Here is a 22,195-nt window from a genome sequence, read left to right on the forward strand (position 1 = left end):
GATTAGCAGGAGAGCCAGACAACTGGTATTGTTTAAAAGGAAATTAATACGGCATCCATTTCAGTTCAGACGTACTTTAAATGTATCACATTACATGTACAATACACTCTTTTACAATTAGGTCTTACCTGTCTGGAATGGATGTTTCCCTGTTGTGTAACTGTCCAGTCTTTCCAAACTTCTGTTACGTATCAGGCTGACAGCTTTTGGTGCAGCATACTATTGTAGTGCCTGATGTCAGTGCTGCTGAAGATGGTTTCCTGTGCTGCCCCTTTCTGCTTAGGCCATTAACGGTTTAGGCCTTTAGTATTCTTTCATGTACAGTATTTCTGAAAGGAATTTTATCATCTCACATTTTGTGGGTATGATAACTTCTGTGTCTGCAGAGCCCAAGAGCACAGCTCAAATAAACTAATGGTAGCCTCCCACTTATGTGGTATTACACTCAAAATTAAATGTTTGCCCTAATGCCTTAAAGAGACTCCGTAACAAAAATTGCATCCTGTTTTTTATCATCCTACATGTTCCAAAAGCTATTCTAATGTGTTCTGGCTTACTGCAGCACGTTCTACTATCACCATCTCTGTAATAAATCAACTTATCTCTCTCTTGTCAGACTTGTCAGCCTGTGTCTGGAAGGCTGCCAAGTTCTTCAGTGTTGTGGTTCTGCTATGAACTCCCCTTCCAGGCCCCTCTATGCACACTGCCTGTGTGTTATTTAGGATTAGAGCAGCTTCTTTCTTCTCTCTTCTCTTTTACAAGCTGGATAAATCGACCTCTGAGCTGGCTGGGCTTTCACATACTGAAGAATTACAGACACAGGCAAAGCTGTTTGCAGGAAGAAACGAGCAGCCTGAAACTTCAGTGCATGAGAGATGCAGGGGGAAAGAAACACACAAATGATCTCTTGAGATTCAAAAGGAATGCTGTATACAGCCTGCTTGTGTATGGATGTATTTTCTATGTGTGGACATACTGTACATAAACCTACTTCCTGTTTTGGTGGCCATTTTGTTTGTTTATAAACAAACTTTTTAAAACTGTTTTTAACCACTTTTAATGCGGCGGGGAGTGGCGAAATTGTGACAGAGGGTAATAGGAGATGTCCCCTAACGCACTGGTATGTTTACTTTTGTGCGATTTTAACAATACAGATTCTCTTTAATCACAGTAAAAAAATGATTTTGCAACACTACAAGACTACTCTGATTTCATTTCAATGCATAGTTAAACCTCAATGAAGCAATTATTGCTGGCTGCATAACAAATTATCAGATTGACCCCTAGTTAAGTCATTACTGGGCAAATAAAGAAGAGAGAGAGAGCGAGAGAGAGAGAGAGAGAGAGAGAGAGAGAGAGAGTTCTCTGCTTTCTCCTGGATACAACAGGGACTTTGCTACCTTGTTTACACAGTTTACTACACTTCCAAAACATTCTTATAATGCGGGCCGGTAAAGGCAAGCTTATCAATTAGCAGCTAAATAAGGTAAAAGGCTTGAGTTGCAACCCTCCCAGTACCTCGAAGAATAGTCACGCTGTGTTTCATGCTTTAGACCAGAGTTCCCCAACTCGGTTGTTCTCACGGCCCACCAACAGTACTTGTTTTGAAGAAAACCACAAGCATCTACAGGTGAGGTAATTAGTGTCTCAGCAGAGCTGATTAACTACCTCTGTGCATTTTCACAAAACATGCACTGTTGGTGGGCCTTGAGGACAGGGTTGGGGAACATTGCTTTAGACCATAGATGAAATTTGAGTGTAATACCAATAGGTGCACACTAATAATACAATCTTGATAATACAGTCTTTTTTTTTTCTTCTTCTATGTGATATGAGGGACCATCTAAAGCCAAGCGCTGTTAAAACAGCGAATGAGATTTGGGCGCAGCCGGCGCCACCGTAGGCCACAATAGAAATTACGGCTATAGCGGCGCTCAGTGAGTAACTTGGGAGCTGTCAAAAGATGGAGCTGAAATTACTTTTAAAACTGTAATTCAGTCACTAGCAATAGCTGGAAGCCAAATTACATCTTTCCCGACGGCTATTTTATAGGTATGCCCCGAAAGCATCTATGCAATATTTATTTTCTTGTTTACCCTTTCCCCTACGTAGATTTAGTAAAATTGCACAATCAATATTGTATCATTAGTGGGCACCTTTAAAAGTAAAACATCACAGCTGCACTCGTATAACCATGTGGATCCCGATTAAGTGCCTACTTAAAGACCATTTGTGACAAGTGTCACTTGGAGTCACTTCCAATTTCTTTATCTTATAAGTTAGACTGATCAATGAAATTACTGCTCTAGAGAACTAGAGTTGAACTATAGAACTTATTAGGTTGGGAAAAAAAAGTATTTTCCTAATGTCAGCCTAATCGTTGTGTTTGTCTTGTTATGTCAGCATTAACAGTATTGAAATTAAAATGGCCCTGAGCTTTTTCAAGTTAATAACCGCGTACATTTTTTCCCTCCCAAATCTTTGTCTATAAAGTTGTTTGATGCTCGAAACTGCAAGACAGCTAAAGAAATGTTTGAGCTCATATGTCGCCACATAAAGTACTCCACAAATGCTGGGAATATAAGGTAAGTTGGCATGTAAAATCCTTAGCTCATAGACATACAGTACATCTTGGTTTACTAAGAAAAAATATGAGTAAACTCCTGCAGGATTATTGTGGGAAAGTGATCTGTAACACGTAAACCACGTGTGGAGAGGGAAGGAGCACAGAGACACGTATGGTGATGAGTGATGTCATCTGTAATATGAAAACTATGTATGAAGAGGGAGGAAGCATAGAGATATGTATGGTGATGTCAAAATCTGTATGGATGGAAGACCTGAGCTATGTCAAAATCTTGAACGTAAGGTACCCGTACATCATGTGATATATGGGCATATCGACCATAAGACAGATCTCTCTCTGATCGATTCTGATGAGAGAGGGATTTGGTGCCTGCCAATACACCACAGACTGATTTCTGATAGTTTTCAGCAGTAAATCAATCAGAAATCGGCATAGAGCCACTGCCTCCGCTGCCTGCCTTGTTGCCACCAAGTTTAAAAATGTCCCCCCAGTGCCTGTGCTCCCTAAAAATCTTACCTTTCCACCAGCAAGATTCCTAGCCATACCCGCCATCAATGCCATATCCACCGTGGCATCCATAGCCTGTACCACGTGGCCTTTACCACACGGCCTGGTGAATATGTGACAAAAGGCCACATGGAACTGGCTATTGTGGTGACGGCGGAGGAGGCCAAGAATTGCGTCGGCAGACTTTGAGAGGTACAGGCATGGATGAATGATAACTGGTTGAAACTGAATGCTGACAAAACTGAGGTCCTGTTTGTCCAAAGCCAGTGCTCGCCATCAAAACAGCTCTATCCTAAAGCAACACCAATCAGGATTGGGAATTCAGACATAAACAGCTCCAACCTTGTGCGCAGCCTTGGAGTACTAATCGATGGGGAATTGAGTTTCAGAAACCAAATTTCATCTGTAGTTAAATCTTCCTTCTTTCATCTGAAGAACATTGCAAAGATTAAACATCTGATTGCCCCAGAGGATCTTCCAACCCTAGTCCACGCCTTCATCACATCACGGCTGGACTACTGCAATGCCCTTTATGCTGGCCTCCCCAAAAAGGACCTGCGTCGCCTGCAATTAGTGCAGAATTCTGCTGCCAGATTGCTAGCAAACCAGCCTCGCCACTGTCACATTACACCGATCCTTCGCTCACTGCACTGGCTACCAGTAGAATGGAGAATACTCTTCAAGATTGGACTGCTGACATTCAAATCCCTGCACAATCTGGGCCCTGGATACATGAAGGACTTGCTGAAGCTGCACCACACCTCTCACAACCTCAGATCAGCAAGTTCTATAAACTTGGTCACTCCCAGAGTGCACCTCAAAAAATCTGGAGATAGAGCCTTCTGTCATGCTGCCCCTACTCTTTGGAACTCCCTACCACACCCAGTAAAGACAGCACCATCCCTGGAGCTATTCAAATCCAGACTGAAAAGCCACCTGTTTAGCCTGGCATTTTCAGATTTATAAAATTCTTCCTCTGTACCACGATGGTCGGAGCCATGCTTATGCGCTTTGAGTCCCACGGGAGAAAAGCGCTCTACAAATGTTATTTGTTGTTGTTGTTGTTATCTCATCAGTTATTTCTCTCTTGAGGTTTACTTTGATCTGCAAATAGATACACATCTTTCAGAAGTTTAACACAGAATCTTAGATTTTTTAAAAACAAAACCTTGTTTTACTGCTGTTTACGGATATTCCTTTTTAGTGGAAACAAAGACAATGATGTGTTTCTTTTAGGTCGGCAATCACTGTATTTCCTCAAAGGACTGATGGGAAACACGACTTCAGAGTGTGGAATAGCCAGCTAGTCCGCTATGCAGGGTTTGAGATGCCAGATGGGACAGTACTTGGGGACCCCGCCAGCGTGGAATTCACAGAGGTATGTGATTTATGGAAGCTTTGCATGTGTGACTGAAATAACTCGTCACATTGTCTGCCATTGTCTCCCTACAACCATAAAAAAGTACTATTTACAATGTAAAAACAATGTGTTGTGGTACTTTTTTGACTGGCTACAATATGAGAATGAGGAAGCTGTGCTAGCAAGTAAAGGTGGACATACACTTATAGATTTGCAGCAGATTCAACCATCAGATAGATTTCTGGCAGATGCCTGTCAGGTCGAATCTGACAGGGATCTATCTGATGTGTGCCACAAACTAGGGAACAGATTTCCAATAGATTTCAGAATGAAATCTATTGGAAATCGATCTAAATGCATTATTGGGCTATTAGATGAAATGCAACTCTATGGGCCATTGATCTGCTGCTCGGTAGATTTTCCATCCTGTGAGATAGATCAAATCGAAATCGGCCGCAAATCGATCGAATGGGGAATTTGATAGAATCGATTTCTGATGGATTGATTCTATAGAAATCGATAAGTGTATGGGCCCCTTAACCTCCCTAGCGGTACTGACGGTTATACACGTCAATACAAAACATGCTGTGAACAGTATTAATCTGGGTACACGTCAATACTTTCCTGCACTGTATACTACACCCTAGCTTGACACATTTTGGCAAGTTACAGAAACTTTATGAAAATGAATTGGATCACTTTTTGCACAGAAATCCTGGGGAATTGGAACGCCAGGGAGTTTAAGTCAGTAGTTGTTAATTAATCATGCATTGTGCATTACCCACTTGGAGGTAATTGTTCTTCAGCTAGTGTCTTGTTTCCACTTCCTGGGTAAATGTAGATTTGCTTGTTGTGAATATTTTCTGTTCCTCACTGGTTGTTAACAAGACTGTTGGCATACATCCCAACTTTTTGAGATAAGAAAGGGGGGCACTTTGAGACAACTATACAGATAAGGGGATAAACATGTAAATGAATCTGCTAATGTTTGGCCAGAACTATATATACATTTAAATGTACTGAATGTGTTTTCTCTCTGTTTGGTATGTATCCTTCTATTTATATTTTATTTATTTGAGATTTTTTGTTAGTTGTTTTTAACCAGATCTCAATACAAAGATGTACACATACAGTTGAAATACATGTATGCAGATAATTCTAGCTGCAAAGATATTTCTAATTCTTTTAATCTTTTAATTTAATTTTTCTTTCCTGGAGAATCCATTCCAGCATGCTAAGGGGGGAAACCAAACCCCATTCGTATGCTGGAGGCTCCAGGAAATCCAAAAATTAATACTTGCCTACCGAAATTTTCCTTTGCTAAAGCATCCATTGCGGCATACGAATGTGGTTTGGTTCCGCCCATTAGTATGCTGGAATGGAGGCTCCGGGGAATTTATTTTTTCTAAACTAGATTACATAAAATAAAAAAATAAGTGTCTACTCCTTTGACATTGTAATAATGTACCAAATCCATAAATTTTGTATTTACAGCTGGCATTAATTATAGAAATAGTTACTTAGAAAATATATGTTTTTCACATTTTAAGTGCAATTTATCTTAAAACACTTTTGACCCATATAAAGAGGCTGCTAACATTCATTGATATATATTTATATATATAGATAAGTGCTATACTTAGAACAAACCTCAGATTGTCCTGTGGGAATTCTGCACAGGATGTCAACTGTTTATACAGCACCAGAATATCTTCCCCAACAAGTACATGTTCCTCTCAAATAGCTTCTGTTCTGTACGTCTCCCCAAATGTATATAATGAGTGCAATCTTTCACCTGCTGTTATTACCTTTTTTAGATAACATTGAGCCCAATCCAATTCACCTTTTCTTTTTTAAGCTTCCCTTAGGAGATCATTTTTAATCGTCTGTTTAAAAATCTTCAACACTCTGTAAATGAAAAAGTACCAAAAACTTGGTGAAAAAGTAATGTCAAAATTATTCTGAGTATTTTCTTGCTTGCTGGTGGCCTAAAAGGCATTTGATTGATAACATGAAAATATCACCTTGAAAAACTTGAAGAAAAAAGTGATTTGGATTGGGTCCATTTTATTTTAGAATTATCAGTTGAATATGGTATATGGATTGTGATTATTCTGCCTGCAGCTATGCATACAGCTTGGTTGGAGACCGAAATACGAACGCTTTGAGATTCTTCCACTGGTGCTACAGGCTAACGGTGAAGATCCAGAACTATTTGAAATCCCAAAAGATCTTATCATTGAAGTCACAATGGAGCACCCCAGGTAAGTCTCCACTTCACTTTCAAGATTTGCTACATTTAACGTTTTTGATTTAAAACAGACCTCCGGTGTAAAAATAAAACCTACACTATCAGTAGGAAAAAATGTCTATAAACGTACCACTTGTGCCTTAAAATCTGGGTTTTGTTTGTTAGCCACACCCCCAGCCCATCAAAGAGAAGAAAGGTGGAGAGAGAAGTATTGCAGTGTCAGCCACAGTATGTTGCATTCCAGAGCTGCCACAATGTTTCTGTGTTGCTTAATGAAGTAGACAGCCATTCCTGCAATGGGTGAAAAAAGAGGGGGGGGCAGTCATAGTAAGAGTCATTCAGGCTCTTTTTCACTTTGGAATTTACTGCAGTAGTCCACTTTAAGCAGTATGTAGTCACTATCAACAAATTACTGTTTTCAGACATTGCTTGAACCGTGGGCAGCACGGTGGCGTAATAGTTAGCGCTTTTGCCTTGCAGCGCTGGGTTCCCGACTCCCCAGTTCAAATCCCAGCCAGGGCACTATCTGCACGGAGTTTGTATGTTCTCCCTCTGTCTGCGTGGGTTTCCTCCGGACACTCCACTTTCCTCCCATATCCCAAAGACATACGATACGTTAATTGGCTTCCCCCTAAAATTGGCCCTAAACTATGATACATACACTGCACTACATGATACATACATAGACATATGGCTATGGTAGGGACTAGATTTGTGAGCCGCCCCTCTGAGGGACGGTTAGTGACAAGACAATATACTCTGTATAGCGCTGCATAATATGTCAGCACTTTATAAATAGTTTGGGTGAGTGGAGTCCGCTGCCTAGTTCAGATGCTTTGGGATGAATTTATCCACGTTCCCTTAAAAATGTCGAAGGGTCACCAGAGTTCACTTAATATACAGATCTTCACTCATCCTGAGAAGGAAATGGTAGCCGGCAAAATCAGTTAGTAAGCAGCTTTCTCAATTAATTAGCTCTCTGCTAATTTTTTGGCAGTGAATGGATTTTGGTATTTTCCTGTTAAGCTGAGATTAGTATCTTGGGTGAATTTTTCACACAACTCTACTTCTCACTTTTTGCACTCATTTAGGAAAGTTCCTTTTTCACATTGGTGATGATGTTCATCATATTACAAGAAACACATATGTGGATAATTGTGCAGAATCCAACAAATAGCAATAAAAAAGCTGTGGAGTTCACTGCTGAAAAAAGAATACAATTTTTACGTAAGCGAATTGATTTCATAATGGTTTTGTAACAAAACGTTGTGGTTTCTTGAAGGTTGGAGTGGTTTAAGGATCTGGACTTGCGGTGGTACACATTGCCTGCAGTCGCCAACATGCTGCTTGAAGTCGGAGGCATTGAATTTCCAGCTTGCCCCTTTAACGGATGGTACATGGGGACAGAGATTGGTGTCCGCGATTTCTGCGATGTTCAGCGCTACAATGTGCTAGAGGTAATTACTACTAAGTTTCAACACTGCTTCTTGTTCTCATACTTATCTTTTTTGTATATTTTTGTAAAGGAAATCTTATTTCATTTTTGGGCAGAGTACCTCCCCCCTTAGTGACTTTAGAAACATATGGCCCAGTTTAGAGAAATGTCTAACCTGAAAATGTTAATAATTGATTGTTGCAAACACTAAAGGTGGCCATACATCTAGCGATTTGGCTGTACGATCGACCAAAGTGGCTAATTTCATGTCAAATCAACCAGTTTAGTCGATCAACAGGATGCAAGATGTCGGTCATTTGCACAGGAATCAGCTACTGTTCACACGTCATTCAAATCGACTCTAAATCGATTTTGCATGGAGACATAACATCGGTCAGATCGAATGTGAAGGTGAATCCCATGTGAGTCGCATAGGATATTGTTTTGTTTGTAGTGTGTGGGTCACAAGTCGATCAGCTTTCGAACAACCAGTTGATTCCTTAATGAAGTAAGGGTATAAGAGACGCCCTGGTGTAGTATAAAAGCATCTAAAAACAGTTTAAATGAGAAAATAATTTTGAGGTAGCTTACCTCAATGATGAAAAACTCTTTGTGTTAACAAAGGTTTTTATTAGTAGCACAGGCAACATGTTTCGTGGGTCTGAGCCCACTTCCTCAGGCCAATAACAGTGCCTACATCAGTAGAGAAAAACTCCTAAGTTTCCAAAATCTTGGAATAATATACATACATTTACAGCATAACATTATTAAAATTGTATTATCCAATCTGATTAAATATCTCAATTCTAATTTCGTTTTTTTTTTTTTTTTTTTTTTTTATATATATTTGGAATTATGATTCAAATCTGTTGTTTAGGGGTATTGGCAACTAATAGAGTTGGTATTCATATGAAGGGGAGGGAATCACTTGTGTGCTGTGTTGTGCGGCCCTGCAGCTTGGCCTTAAAGCTGCAGTGGCCCATTTTACATAAAATGGCCTGGTCACTAGGGGGGTTTAACACTGCAGTCCTCAAGAGGTTAAAAACTACTTAATGTGGATCTTTACTATACAAACATGCTTCTTGGAGGTTATCTGCTACCCTGTGGAGAGAGGGGAGGGGAAGATAGGTAGCAGTAAGATGTGGTAGGGATCTCAATAATGGTCAAGCATGGTTTTCTAGCATCCCTGATTACCAGCAACGTGACTGCAAATTTGCACACTTTGCAAAGGTGCCCTAAACTACCTCAAGTAATCATTTCATACGACCAAAGCTAGAAATGTGTATGGTCATTTTTTCAAAGATTGTAAGCCAAACCTGCAGGTGGAACTCAAAATAAATATCCCATTTTTTTGTGATGTCTGATATTTTTAGTTTATAATTACATTCATAAGTTACAATTTTTCTCATTAAACTTTAAAAATAAATAAAAACTACTATGCATTCTATTACTAGGATATGAGAACTCTATGAAGCCACCTCACGGCTGTTAAGCATAAAACAGGATTAACATTATGTATTTTCATATTTAAAGCGGACCTGGACTCAGAACCTCCTCTCTGCTAAAAGATAAGCAAGAGCATAATAACCTTTAAAGAAAAACATTTCTTCGTTACAGCTGATACAAAGCCTGTGATAAATCTGCAGTTTGTCTACTTCCTGCTTTCATGAAAGCAGACACATTTTTAACATCCTGTGTTTACAAATGAGCTCTCTGCCATGGCAGTAAGCTGCCACAGCTGAGGGATCAAATTACATCTTGTGATTAGACACAGATGAGGGAGAATTAGATAGGCTAAACTCTTTTATTACATACAGGGTGCATTTCTCTCTGTTTTCCTTCTGTTCTGTGCAAGAGTTTAGGTCCACTTTAATACACATGAGTTAAATGGGGCCTAATTTGGGTTTTCTTATTAAAACAACCCCTTTCTCTGGTTCCTGCACTTTAGCCTGCATTACTGTAGAGTGGCCGAGCTGTTCTGTACATGCTAATGATCTGTCGTAGGATATGAAACTGTTGCAGCAATTCTCTGTAGCAGAAATGACTTATCAGTGACATGGGAAAGTTGTCTAACAGGAACTGACACGTAGCCCACCCATTTCTTGTGGGCAGTTTTCTCTGAACTCACCATTGCATTAGCCCTCGTTTCTCATAATCTCATTCACTTTTTTTTTTTTGCTATTGCTTTAGCCATAGTACCACTTTATCATCAAATAAAATCACTGGCAGGACAAAAACATACTGATACATGCTAAATGTGTCGTTCAAAGACTAAATAAACACTATATATATATATATATATATATATATATATATATATATATATATATATATATATATATATAAAACATTTTCTTTTTTTAAATGAGGAGTATGTGGAGGCTGTCAAATGTATGTCCTGCTGATCTATTTGCCTGCAGTAGTGTCTGAATCACAGCTTAAACAAGCATGTGGCTCATCCTATTAGATATGCATTGGTAATGTTTTTTTAACAAAAATACAGATAGAGATAGTGAGATTGTAACAATAAACATATGTACCATGATACAAAAGGAGAGAAGGCACTGCCCATTTCATCCTACAACCTAAGACAGTGGCGTAACTATAGCCCCCGTGGCCTATGTCACCATACAGGGAGGGGCCCAGTAGCTGTGAGTGCCTACTCCTCTTCCCTGTTTTGCAGAGTAGCCCAGCAGAGCATAATAGTTACCTGCTAGGAGGACTTTAGGACCGAGGCAACACAGGAGAACATGGGACAGAGAAGATATAGGGGGACAAAGGAGACACAGGAGGACACAGGGGACCGAGTAGACACAGGAGGGCATGGGACAGAGAAGACATAGGGGGACAGAGGAGACACAGGAGGATACAGGGGACGAGTAGACACAGGAGGGCATGGGAAAGAGAAGACATAGGGGGACAGAGGAGACAGAGGAGGAAGGGACAGAGGAAACACAGGAGGACATGGGACAGAGAAGATGTATGGGGACAAAGGAGACACAGGAGGAAATGGGACAGAAAATACATAGGGGGACAGAAAAGACACAGGAGGACATGGGACAGAAAAGACATAGGGGCACAGAGGAGACACAGGAGGACATGGGAAAGAGGAGACACAGGGGGACACAGAAGGAGGCAGGAGGACACAGGGGGCAGAGAAGGAGACAGGAGGTCACAGGGGCACATAGAAGGACATGGACGGGCAAAAGAGGACGTAGGACAGTGTCAGTGGGTCGGGTGGCAGCAGACCGGTGCAGCATTCATTTATGGGGGGACACCTTCGAACCATAAAATGCAATAACTTTCCCCGCCAACTTTTGTGGAAGAAAAAAGTGCGTCTTCAGATCATATGCTTGTCCAAAGAAATTAGTTTCTAGGTTGTGCTTTAATACTGAAAAGGCTGGAGATTATCAAGCTGCGCTGTTTATATGTACTGTCAGTCCCCTATGTACAAACAGGTTTCGTTCCCAGATGCCACTTGTAAGTCTATTTTGTTTGTCAGTCCAGCATGGATTGTATATACTGGTTTGCGCGAATAAATGTTTTTAAATGTTTTCTTTCGAGACAACTTTTGTATAAACAATGTTTTTTTGGGTTGTTTTCAATGTGCTCTTATGTATTTTAAACAACTTAGAACAGTATATACATTACTGTAATGTGTAACAACAAAAATATGGAATAACAAAAACAGTATGGTGTATTTTGTACATGAGGACAACTTTGTTTGTATGACATTTGTAACTCGAGTTTTTGTAAGTTTGTGAGTATCTGTAGATAAAGAGATAAACTATTACATTTGAAAGATTTCTCACTGACTGGGTGATCTGAAAAAGAAGCAAGGACAAACCTCACTATAAATATAAAGTAAAGCGCTGCAGATGTCCTAACACTAGCTTACTTGAAACAAACTGTTGATTATTTCAGGCAGAGTGATTTATTATCTTGTATGTGTGCAAAGCATCCTTCTTCTGCAGTCAGCTTTTATAAGCCAGGTTAAATAACATTGTTGTTTATTTCCTCAATCCCTCAGGAGGTTGGAAAAAGGATGGGCTTAGAAACTCACAAACTCGCATCCTTATGGAAAGACCAAGCAGTAGTTGAAATCAACGTGGCTGTACTTTACAGCTTCCAAGTAAGTCTCATCTGCAGTAATGGTACAAGCAAAGTTAATATAAATTACATTTAGGAAGTATGTAAAGAAAAGAAAGTCTTTTGTTAATCTTGAGCTCCCTAGTATATAATTTTAAATCGAGCCTGACGGAACGCAGCCACCCTCCAATACTTATTAACCGCACCTGGTGGGCCATAGTAGAAATCTACGCCCTGTTTATATTTGCTTATCCCTACTAGGGTGCAGATTTTATTGGCTCCTGACCTCAGGATTACGATGACCATACTTACCTGGGGCTTTCTTAAGTCCCTCGCCGTCTCCTCGGGTGGCTTCTGTCCCCTGCAGTATGGCCCGGTAGCCTGGTTAAGTTGTGCATCATCGCGCATGGCTAAGGGGCCGTATTTCGGGGGACTGGAGTCACCCGGTGAGATGGCGAGGGACTGAGCGGCCTCAAAGGAGCTTAAAGGACCTCTGTCACAAAAATCTTAAAATGTAAAATATATGTAAACTTATACAATTAAGAAGTACGTTTCTTCCAGAGTAAAATGAGCCGTAATGTACTTTTCTCCTATGTTGCTGTCACTTTAGTAGGTAGTAGATATCTGACAGAACCGACAGGTTTTGGACTAGCCCATCTCCTCATAAGGGGCTTACAGGGATTTCTTTATTTTTAAAATGCACAGTGAATGGCAGTTGCTCTGTCCAACTGCCAAAAAGTGTACGGTAGGCAGGGAGGCTGGTTAGCATCTTTGTATAATTTTTTTTCATAGAGTGTCTTTATAAAGAATAAAGGCCATGCTGAGGATACCCTTTGGAGATATGGACTAGCCCAAAACCTTTCGGTAATGTGAGATTTCTACTACTTACTGTGAGTGACAGCAACATAGGAGAGAAGTAATTTATGGCTCATTTTACTCAGGAAGAAATGTACGTCTTATTTGTATGTGTTTTAAATTTTAAGATTTTCACAACAGTTAAGGAAGCCCAAGAAAAGTATGGTACTTGAGGTGTGTTTCATCTCAGGTACACTTTAAGGAGCAAAAACCATCTGGTCCTGAAGGGGTTAAGGAAGAATTTAAAGGTCCCATACCCAGTGGCATATGAATGGGGGATCCAGAGGCATTCACCAACCCCAGGGCCCCAGACCTAAGGTGCCCACATGAGAGTCTACTCCATTCACTGCATTAGCCATTTATTGATATTGAAGTGGTAATGATCACTCTTATATGTGCTCTGAATAGTGATGATTATTAACCCCCCTGACGTTCCTGATTTTAGGGTCTAAAGGCGGAACAACTTTTTCATGTGCTTTTAGACCCTAAAAGCAGGGAAAACAATCATACTGCAGAGAGATTGCCTGCAGCCCTGCACATTACTTACCTCCCCAAGATCCAGTGCTGCAATTCCTCCTCCTGTCCTACAGGTGGTGCTCTACCTCCGTGGTGAGATAGCCATCCATCATCATGTGGCAAACGGTGTTCTCACCTGAGGGATTGAATGCCTCCAAGGAGCGGAAGAAGTCATGCTGCACGTGTTTGGATCCCAGTTACAAACGCCGCCGGTCTGTGCTGCGTCCCTATACCTCCCTGCAGTCACCCGAGCCAGGCTTGGGAATACTACTCCTAGCATCTTTTTTCACCCCAAGCCTGGCTCAGGGTTACTGCCAAGGAGGTTAATAGAGCGTGCCTTCTCCTCTGACTCTCTTGCAACTCTCTCACACACTGGCTGTTCTTGGAAAGCCAGTTTTGATGGTCTATACCATGTGGTTATTTGCTTATAGTGCTGGGAGGAGGGGAGGCAGCATAACATTTACAATGGGGCCCACAGTGGTTCTGTAGCTGCATCACTGGCCATACCACAGTTTGGCATTAAGCCATGATGATCCTGCTTACTCCCTACAGTATTAGAGGCTATTTATGATCTGCGAGGACTGATGACTGAGTGTCATTTGCCATATTTCAGCCCTAATAGCTCTGCTGCCTCGTCCTCTTTCTCTGGGAACTATTTTGTTTCAGGCTTGCTTTCTGTTCCTTTTGGCTTCAGATGTAATCTGTGAGTCTCTCCTTCATAATAAAAATGCCATTTAGTCTATCGTATATCTTAGTTTCTGCATTTTCAGAAATAATGTGTGCTTAGCCAAGTCAAGTTTTCAGAGATGTGTTTGGCTCACTGAATACGGTTTTCATTGCAAGTTTTCAAGAAAACTGATTTTTCTTCCTCGTGTATTAATTTATCGTATCATGTCTGAGGGAGAGAGTTTTTTTCTCATAAGTCTGCAAACCACCATGTACATTCAGTTAGCCAATAAAAGTTATCACCCACATTTCCACTCTCTTTTACTATGGCTAAATCAATATTATACAGTAGCAATAAAATGTCATCATCATCGCCATCTCTTGTATGGACCTATCATTCATGTGGCTCTGTAAAACTTGTCAGCTATAGGCCCAGGTTCTCGAGGTGTGCATATTTGGTAACAATGCATCATGGGAAACCACAACTGCTCACTTAAAGCTGAATCATTGCAAAATCCTTCTGTTATAAGAAGTCACAATAATATTCAGCATATCTTTTACATAGAGGGCTTTTCAGTCTCTTTTAGCCCCTTATGCTTTGCTAGTTCTTCTGGGTATCCATGAGCTATCTGGGTATTTCGTGTGGTTGAGTCAGAAATGTAATCCCACTGCGTAAAGTATTTGTTTAGTTCCCCTGCTGTTTTGTGAAAATTTGCACATTCTCAAGTTTTTGTCAAAACATGGATTTTTATAGGAATATTATCCTTTAGCAAATGTACCCTTCATGTTCAGACCTCTGCAGGGGTATAAAAAATCCAAAGTAAAAGTCTACAACAATGTGACAATAAGGGTCCTCAATCACTTGGAACTACTAATCTGGCTTGCTGCATGAAAATACGTGGCAGCAGATTTTGATTGGAGTTTTCATAGCCCTGCAATTATGCAATGATGTGCCCAGAAAAAGTTAGGTTGTGCTTCAGTGAAATATACCTTTCTTTCCCTGATGATGAGTCATGTGATAATTCTGACTCCTGATTAACAGGTAGTACTGCACTGGCAAATCAGAATTTAGAATTTTTAGACCGCTTGTTGGTCTGAAGAGATGACCAATCAGGTGTCAGTATTCCTCAGATTGCTTAACAGAAGGAGTAATATTCCTACCATCAGCATGTCTTTATATTGGAACACCTGTAGTACAGAACAAATGTTAAAGGGATTTTGAAGTGAAAATAAACCTGTGATATAAAGACTTATATGTGTAGTAAAGCTAACAAATAGAACATTAGTAGCAAATATATGAGTCTCATTTTGTTTCCAGTATAGGAAGAGTTAAGAAACTTCACTTGTTATCTATGCAAAAAAAAGCTTCTCTGAGCTCTCATATCAAACGTTGGTAGGCTACAGCACTTATACATTAAAAAAAAAAAAAGAAAAAGAAAAACAGTGAAAGACAACCTCAGATAAGAATTTACTGCAGGGAAGTTCAAAGAGTCATTAGCTCTGCTCTGTTTCATACTTTAAAATGCAGATTATGGTTTGTAAACTGCAAATATTAGAGAGTGATGCAATGTTCTAAAAAAAAAGCTATAAAACTTAAAATAAACATATGAGACTCTTTTCTTTGTTCCTAATGTTCTATTAATTATCCGTACTACACATACAATTCATTATATCATACTTGTTTTGTTTGTTTTTTCGCTTCAGTGTCACTTAAAGTGGATAAAAATGTCCAGAGGCCACTACATCTAAAATACTTTATTTTACAGAAAAACAATGTAACTATAATGGACCACCATTCAGCAGCAGAGTCTTTTATGAAACACATGGAAACGGAATATAGGCTAAGAGGAGGCTGCCCGGCTGACTGGGTTTGGATTGTACCACCAATGTCCGGAAGCATCACCACCGTGTTCCACCAAGAAATGATTACCTACATCCTGAGCCCTTTTTACTTCTATCAGGTAGGAAGAGAACATTTGGACACAGGTGCCCAATTCACTTTTTCACCTGAGTTTTCTCCTAGGAGATAATTTTTCATCTTCAAATGAAAATACCTTTCCAGCACTTTTCAACTAAAAAAGTACCAAAAAGTCAATGAAAAAAGACTATTACAATTATTTGGAGCATTTTCTTGCTTTCTGATGGCTTAAAATGCATTTTATTGACACATTTAAAAATATCACCCAGGAGAAAGCTCATGAGAAAAAGTGAATTGCATATGGGCCTGGGTCTCACTGTACAAAGTATCTAAAACAAAAAGCTGTAATACACCCGCATTATTCCAATGAGTAGGCTTTAGGGCTGGTTCAGACGGGCGTTTTTGTGGCGTTTAACGCAGCGTTTCAGACGCAGCGTTTTTTGGGATCTACTGCCATCCCATGCAAGTGAATGGGAGCGTTTAGAGCTGGCTTTTGCAGGCTTTCATGAAAGCCTGGCAGTAGATCCCAGCGTTGCGTCTAGTCTCAAAAGCAACATGCTGCTTTCAGAGGCGGTAAACGCGAGGAAACAATAGCAGAGACCAGAACTGCTAGCCTTGAACGCTTTTCAAAAGCCTTCAAAAGCTAGCTTTCAAATGCTGGCGTTTAAACGCTGGCGTTTGAACGCAATGCCAAGCAAAAGCTCAGCAGACGCCCGTGTGAACCAGCCCTTAGATGCCCCAAAACCACCAAGTCAGTTCCAAACCAATAATGAACAACTTAAGTTGGACAGTAAGGTTTAAAACATGATAAGGATAACACAAGATTGATGCATCAAGCAGAGATACAGTTGTGGTACAGGAATGTGTCAAGACATTTACCTATTTTTAGTGATGTATTTTTATGAGGAACCATCTCTGCTTTACCAGGTCAATAAATTACGCTGTCAAGCATAATTCGCCACGTGGGGTGAGAGCCCAGTAACTCTCCTTATTGTTCCCTTCTTGTCACTTGTACTGTTCAGTCAGGCTGCTCTTTCGTAATGGCATGCAATGTTTTTGTCATTAATGACAACACATTCACTTACTACAATGATTTTCTCTTTGACAAAAGTGTAAAATGTATGCATGAAAATAAGTAAAAGTGATCGTATTTCATTCTCTGGTCTCTAGTATAAAACATATCCCCCAATTGTGCAAACCTATTAAGGCCTGCCTCTGGAAAACAGTACCTTGGGAAGCAGGGTTGGTGCGTACATTACAGGAGAGCATAGTCTTCTGTCTTGGTGCACCATTGAGACCTGGTACATTCTATTAAGAGACTTGGATGGTGGCTTGGAACTAGTTGGGCAACCTGGTCTGCAAAAGACTCAACTTGTCTCTTGTTAGTTGCAGGTAGTTTTATTTTACACCACATTTTCTTCTGAGCTGCAACTATAACTAGTTTAAAGTTGATTTTTTTTCTCATTTGGTTTAAAGAGGTCATTATTGTCCTCTTCAAAGCAAACCTAAAACACAGTTTGAAGAGAAAAAAATACCTATAAGATAACTCCTGATGAGGCCAATATTTGACAACATTTTCTGCTTAGGATTGTGGCTCCAATGCCATGGGACATGCGGCAGCCATATTTAAGTTTTTTTTCTCCTAGACAGTAGCGTAAATACATTTCATGGGGCCCCCCAGTGAAACTTTGATGGACCCCCCAATGCTTACACCCCTCCCCTTGCCTCCCTTTGGTGCCCTTCCCAGCCTTAATGCCCATCTTATGCAGGAGAACAGAGGTGCCAAGAGGATAAAAGGAAGCTAAATGAGCTTAAAAAACAAATTCTTGGTAAATAGAGGAGGTAGTGGTGGACTTACCTCCTCCAAGTAGAAACACAACGACTGTAGTAAAGACAGTCAATATATTTTTTTTATGAACTCCGAATATGCAACGCGTTTCGCAGGTTTGATCTCGCTTCGTCAGTCAATAACAACGGAGCAATAGCATATGTGGTAAGTAGAAGAGCCAGGCACCTCTGAGGCACCAACATAGGTGCCTGGCTCTAATACTGACCACATATGCTATTGCTCCGTTGTTATTGCCTGATGAAGCGGGATCAAACCTGTGAAACGCGTTGCATATTTGGAGTTCATAAATAAAATATATTTACTGTCTTTACTACAGTATTAATGTAATGTTGTGAGTATTAATATTTACTCTATCTAGTAACCATTTACCAGTACATATTACACTATTGGGGCTCTTGGTGTTCCTTGTTTTTAAAGAGACTCCGTAACAAAAATTGCATCCTGTTTTTTATCATCCTACAAGTTCCAAAAGCTATTCTAATGTGTTCTGGCTTACTGCAGCACTTTCTGCTATCACAGTCTCTGTAATAAATCAACTTATCCCTCTCCTGTCAGATTTGTCAGCCTGTGTCTGGAAGGCTGCCAAGTTCTTCAGTGTTGTGGTTCTGTGATGCATCTCCCCCCTCCAGGCCCCTCTCTGCACACTGCCTGTGTGATATTTAGATTAGTGCAGCTTCTCTCTGTTCTATTATCTTTTACAAGCTGGATAAATCGTCCTCTGAGCTGGCTGGGCTTTCACATACTGAGGAATTACATACAGGCACAGCTGTCTGCACTCTGCAGCAAGAAACAGCCTGACACTTCAGTGGAAGGTAGCTGCAGGGGGAAAGAAACACACAAATGATCTCTTGAGATTAAAAAGGAAGGCTGTATACAGCCTGCTTGTGTATGGATGTATTTTCTATGTGTGGACATACTGTACATCAACCTACTTCCTGTTTTGGTGGCCATTTTGTTTGTTTATAAACAAACTTTTTAAAACTGTTTTTAACCACTTTTAATGCGGCGAGGAGCGGCGAAATTGTGACAGAGGGTAATAGGAGATGTCCCCTAACGCACTGGTATGTTTACTTTTGTGTGATTTTTAACAATACAGATTCTCTTTAATGCCCATCTTACACGGGTCATAACGTGTGCCCATCATGATCTTCACACCCTTAACAAGTGTAGCCACAAAAACACTTGATCTGAAGGATGGACCCCTGTATCAGGGGAAGGGAAGGTTAGTAATTGGGGTTCCATCCAAAACAGCTCTGGGCCCCCCTGCGAATGCAGAGGCTGCTCTCCTCTATTTATGCTGAGTCCCAGAGCTTCTCTGGATCTTTTCCTCAATGACATCGGCTGTCATGTTTTGCCCTCTGCATGATAGTCTACATATTATGATAGATATAGAAGTTCCAGGGCCGTTATCTTATAATAAAAAAAAATACTATTTCTAAACCAAAGAATATTCTTAGTGTATTCTGAGATATGAAAGCAATCAATATATCTACATTATAGATCTGCTTTAATGTTTTTACTAATGTGGTTATGTAATGCTTTGTTCCAGATCGATGCATGGAAAACTCACGTGTGGCATGACGAGAGAAGAAAACCAAAAAAGAAGGAATTCAAGCTTAGTGTTATTGCAAAGTGAGTAAGATCTTCAGTGCAGATATGTGAATGGGAAGCAGGCATTGCCACATGCAGTAGCACTAAGGCCTGGTTAAGACAGGCTTCTGAGGAACGACTAGTGGTGGCTTGTTTAGCCGATGCTTAACACTTTTCTGTTATGTTTGAGACCCTAGGGGGACATGGCAATGTCGAGCGCTGCCAAAACTGGACATTATGTTCAGCGTCCAAGATGAGACAACACGGGACCTACTGCGGTGTTTATGCAAATTACGCCACATCTATCACCATCATTTAAAAAAGCTTCCATTCACTTGACCGTGGCCGATCACGTTTACACAACACTTTCGGCGCCCGCTGGTACTCAGTGGTTTCCGCCTGTATGAACCAGCCCTAAATAATGGTTCGGATGAGTGACTTCAGACATCGTTTACCACCAGAATTGACAGACGTCCACATTGAGATGAATGGGAGCATTCAACTCAAGACATCTACTGTTTGCACAAACGTTGCGATTGTCACATTTCTTGGACACAGCATGTATCATCCCACAGCTGTTGAGTTTGGTGGCTCTGTGCCGCCCCCCCCATGGAGCTCAAAACGTGATGATGCGAACCAATGTCAAACGCTTTTCTGCTCGTTGAGCATCGGCTAAACGTGTCACCACCAGAAGCTTGTGTAAAAAAGCCCATAGTGGTTGTAGTCACATTCATCCTCCCTGACAAGTCAATGCACATGTTTAGGGAGGTTTCAGCTTTTCCATAATGGAACAAGTTTGCTGATGAATTGAGATAAATCTCAGCTTCCATTTTTCTGGCAGACTTATTGCAGATGTATCTTTGGGACTCCTAGGAAATAAGCTATTCATCAGTTTCAGGTGTTCTCTAGTGAATTGATATCCGTTTGCTGCAGTTGACTTGTTTAACTTATGTAATTGTATGTATTCTCCCCAGGGCTGTGTTATTTGCTTCAGTGCTTCTGAGGAAATCTACAGCTACCAGAGTAAAAGCAACCATTCTGTACGCCACAGAAACCGGAAAATCAGAAACACTCGCAAGAAAATTGCATACATTATTCAGTTTTGCTTTTAATGCTAAGGTAAGTAAAGGTGCCCATTTTTTTTTTTTTTTTTTTTTTTTTTTTTAGCCTTTTCTAAGAACTCCACTTTGTGAGTTGCATAGCAATGGTAACCTGCAATTTTTCAACACTGTTACATTGCAATCCTATCTTACGTTGTGTTGTATATAGTGTAAAAGCACCTGACAGAGTTTAAAAAGGAAGCACGGCAAGTTCTAAATAAGATCGGTACTACTATGTACATATGTTTATCTCATAATACCACATTGCCATCACATGTGTAGTCACAGAACTACAAATATTTTATTAAATAAAACAGACATGAAGCTGTCGGAAGAATGTTTTCAGCTGGTGCACTGACAGGGGTTGATTCACAAAAGTTATCTCATGAATAATCTCACCACACCACAGAGCCGGGACAAGGTCCTCCAGCACCCAAGGCTGAGACACCAAAGTACGCCCCTCCATCCCTCCCACCCCAGCCATCACACACTGATTGCTATTAGACTAAGAGGCGCCCCAGGGCCCCCAACACCTTAAACTCTAGTTATCTGGCTTGCAGTCTCTGCCATGTATCCCCTTTTCTTATTTCTCTATGCTTCAAACACAACAGGGGAATGATAGGAGTTGTGTACCCCCTCCTTCCCTGCGCCCAGAGGCTGGAGCCTCTCTCGCCTCTGCCTCGGCCCGGTCTTGCCACACCAAAGATGTGTAAACGTACTAAATTGAATTTGCAGAGAATATAGCATTTGTAGAAATATAATTTTTGTTGTGTTAATACTTCATCCTACTACCAATTACTGAATCTGAGAGAGCCTAAGCACTTTGAGTCCTCTGGGAGAAAAGCGCTATAGAAATGTTATTGTTATTGTTGTTATACTGGAGACCTCTCATGTCGCCACCTGTAACTTTAGTGATGTGCAACGGGTACATTAGTCTCCTACTCACACTTCCATAGCAGCCAATGTGTTGATAACCGCTAGGCATCCGATGTACAGCACCCAGCCCTAAACTATCCACGAGGGTTAGAAGTCCAGATCCACTCAGGCAACAACACTCGTACGTGTGTACGAAGATTTTTATTTTTCACCTCATCTATAAGGAAAGACCGACGAGGAGAGGGAATTAATACAATAAACAGAAAAGGAAAGATACATATATTCTTCCCACTGACACCCATACATCTAATTTAACTATGCTTCTACAATCTTCAAGCTTCAGCTCTCAGACCCCTACATCAGATTCACTGTTGTTGTCAGTGATATAATTTTCTACTTGCACTGAATAGATTCTCTGATTTGTGTATTTTAGGTCCTCTGCATGCAAGATTATGATCTTAGCAATCTGGAGAAAGAAACTCTGCTTCTGGTGGTTACAAGTACATTTGGAAATGGGGACTGCCCTGGTAATGGGGAGGTAGGCTTTACTTAAATGTCTGGATGGAAGTAATGTAATGAAAGTCAGCAAACTGAGG

At 40.5% G+C, this 22,195-nt stretch overlaps 1 protein-coding gene across 1 annotated transcript in view; it reads left to right on the forward strand.

Annotated features, from left to right (window-relative positions):
* NOS2 (nitric oxide synthase 2) overlaps positions 1-22,195 on the forward strand; it is a 63,060-nt gene that overhangs the window by 21,299 nt on the left and 19,566 nt on the right. The window contains 9 exon segments of the mRNA XM_068266362.1: positions 2,494-2,585; positions 4,331-4,472; positions 6,579-6,718; positions 7,988-8,162; positions 12,171-12,272; positions 16,033-16,227; positions 19,583-19,665; positions 20,598-20,742; positions 22,033-22,137. Coding sequence (XP_068122463.1) covers positions 2,494-2,585; positions 4,331-4,472; positions 6,579-6,718; positions 7,988-8,162; positions 12,171-12,272; positions 16,033-16,227; positions 19,583-19,665; positions 20,598-20,742; positions 22,033-22,137 — 1,179 coding nt within the window.

The sequence above is a fragment of the Hyperolius riggenbachi genome, chromosome 2 (genome assembly GCF_040937935.1).
Source record: "Hyperolius riggenbachi isolate aHypRig1 chromosome 2, aHypRig1.pri, whole genome shotgun sequence".
Lineage (NCBI taxonomy): Eukaryota > Metazoa > Chordata > Amphibia > Anura > Hyperoliidae > Hyperolius > Hyperolius riggenbachi.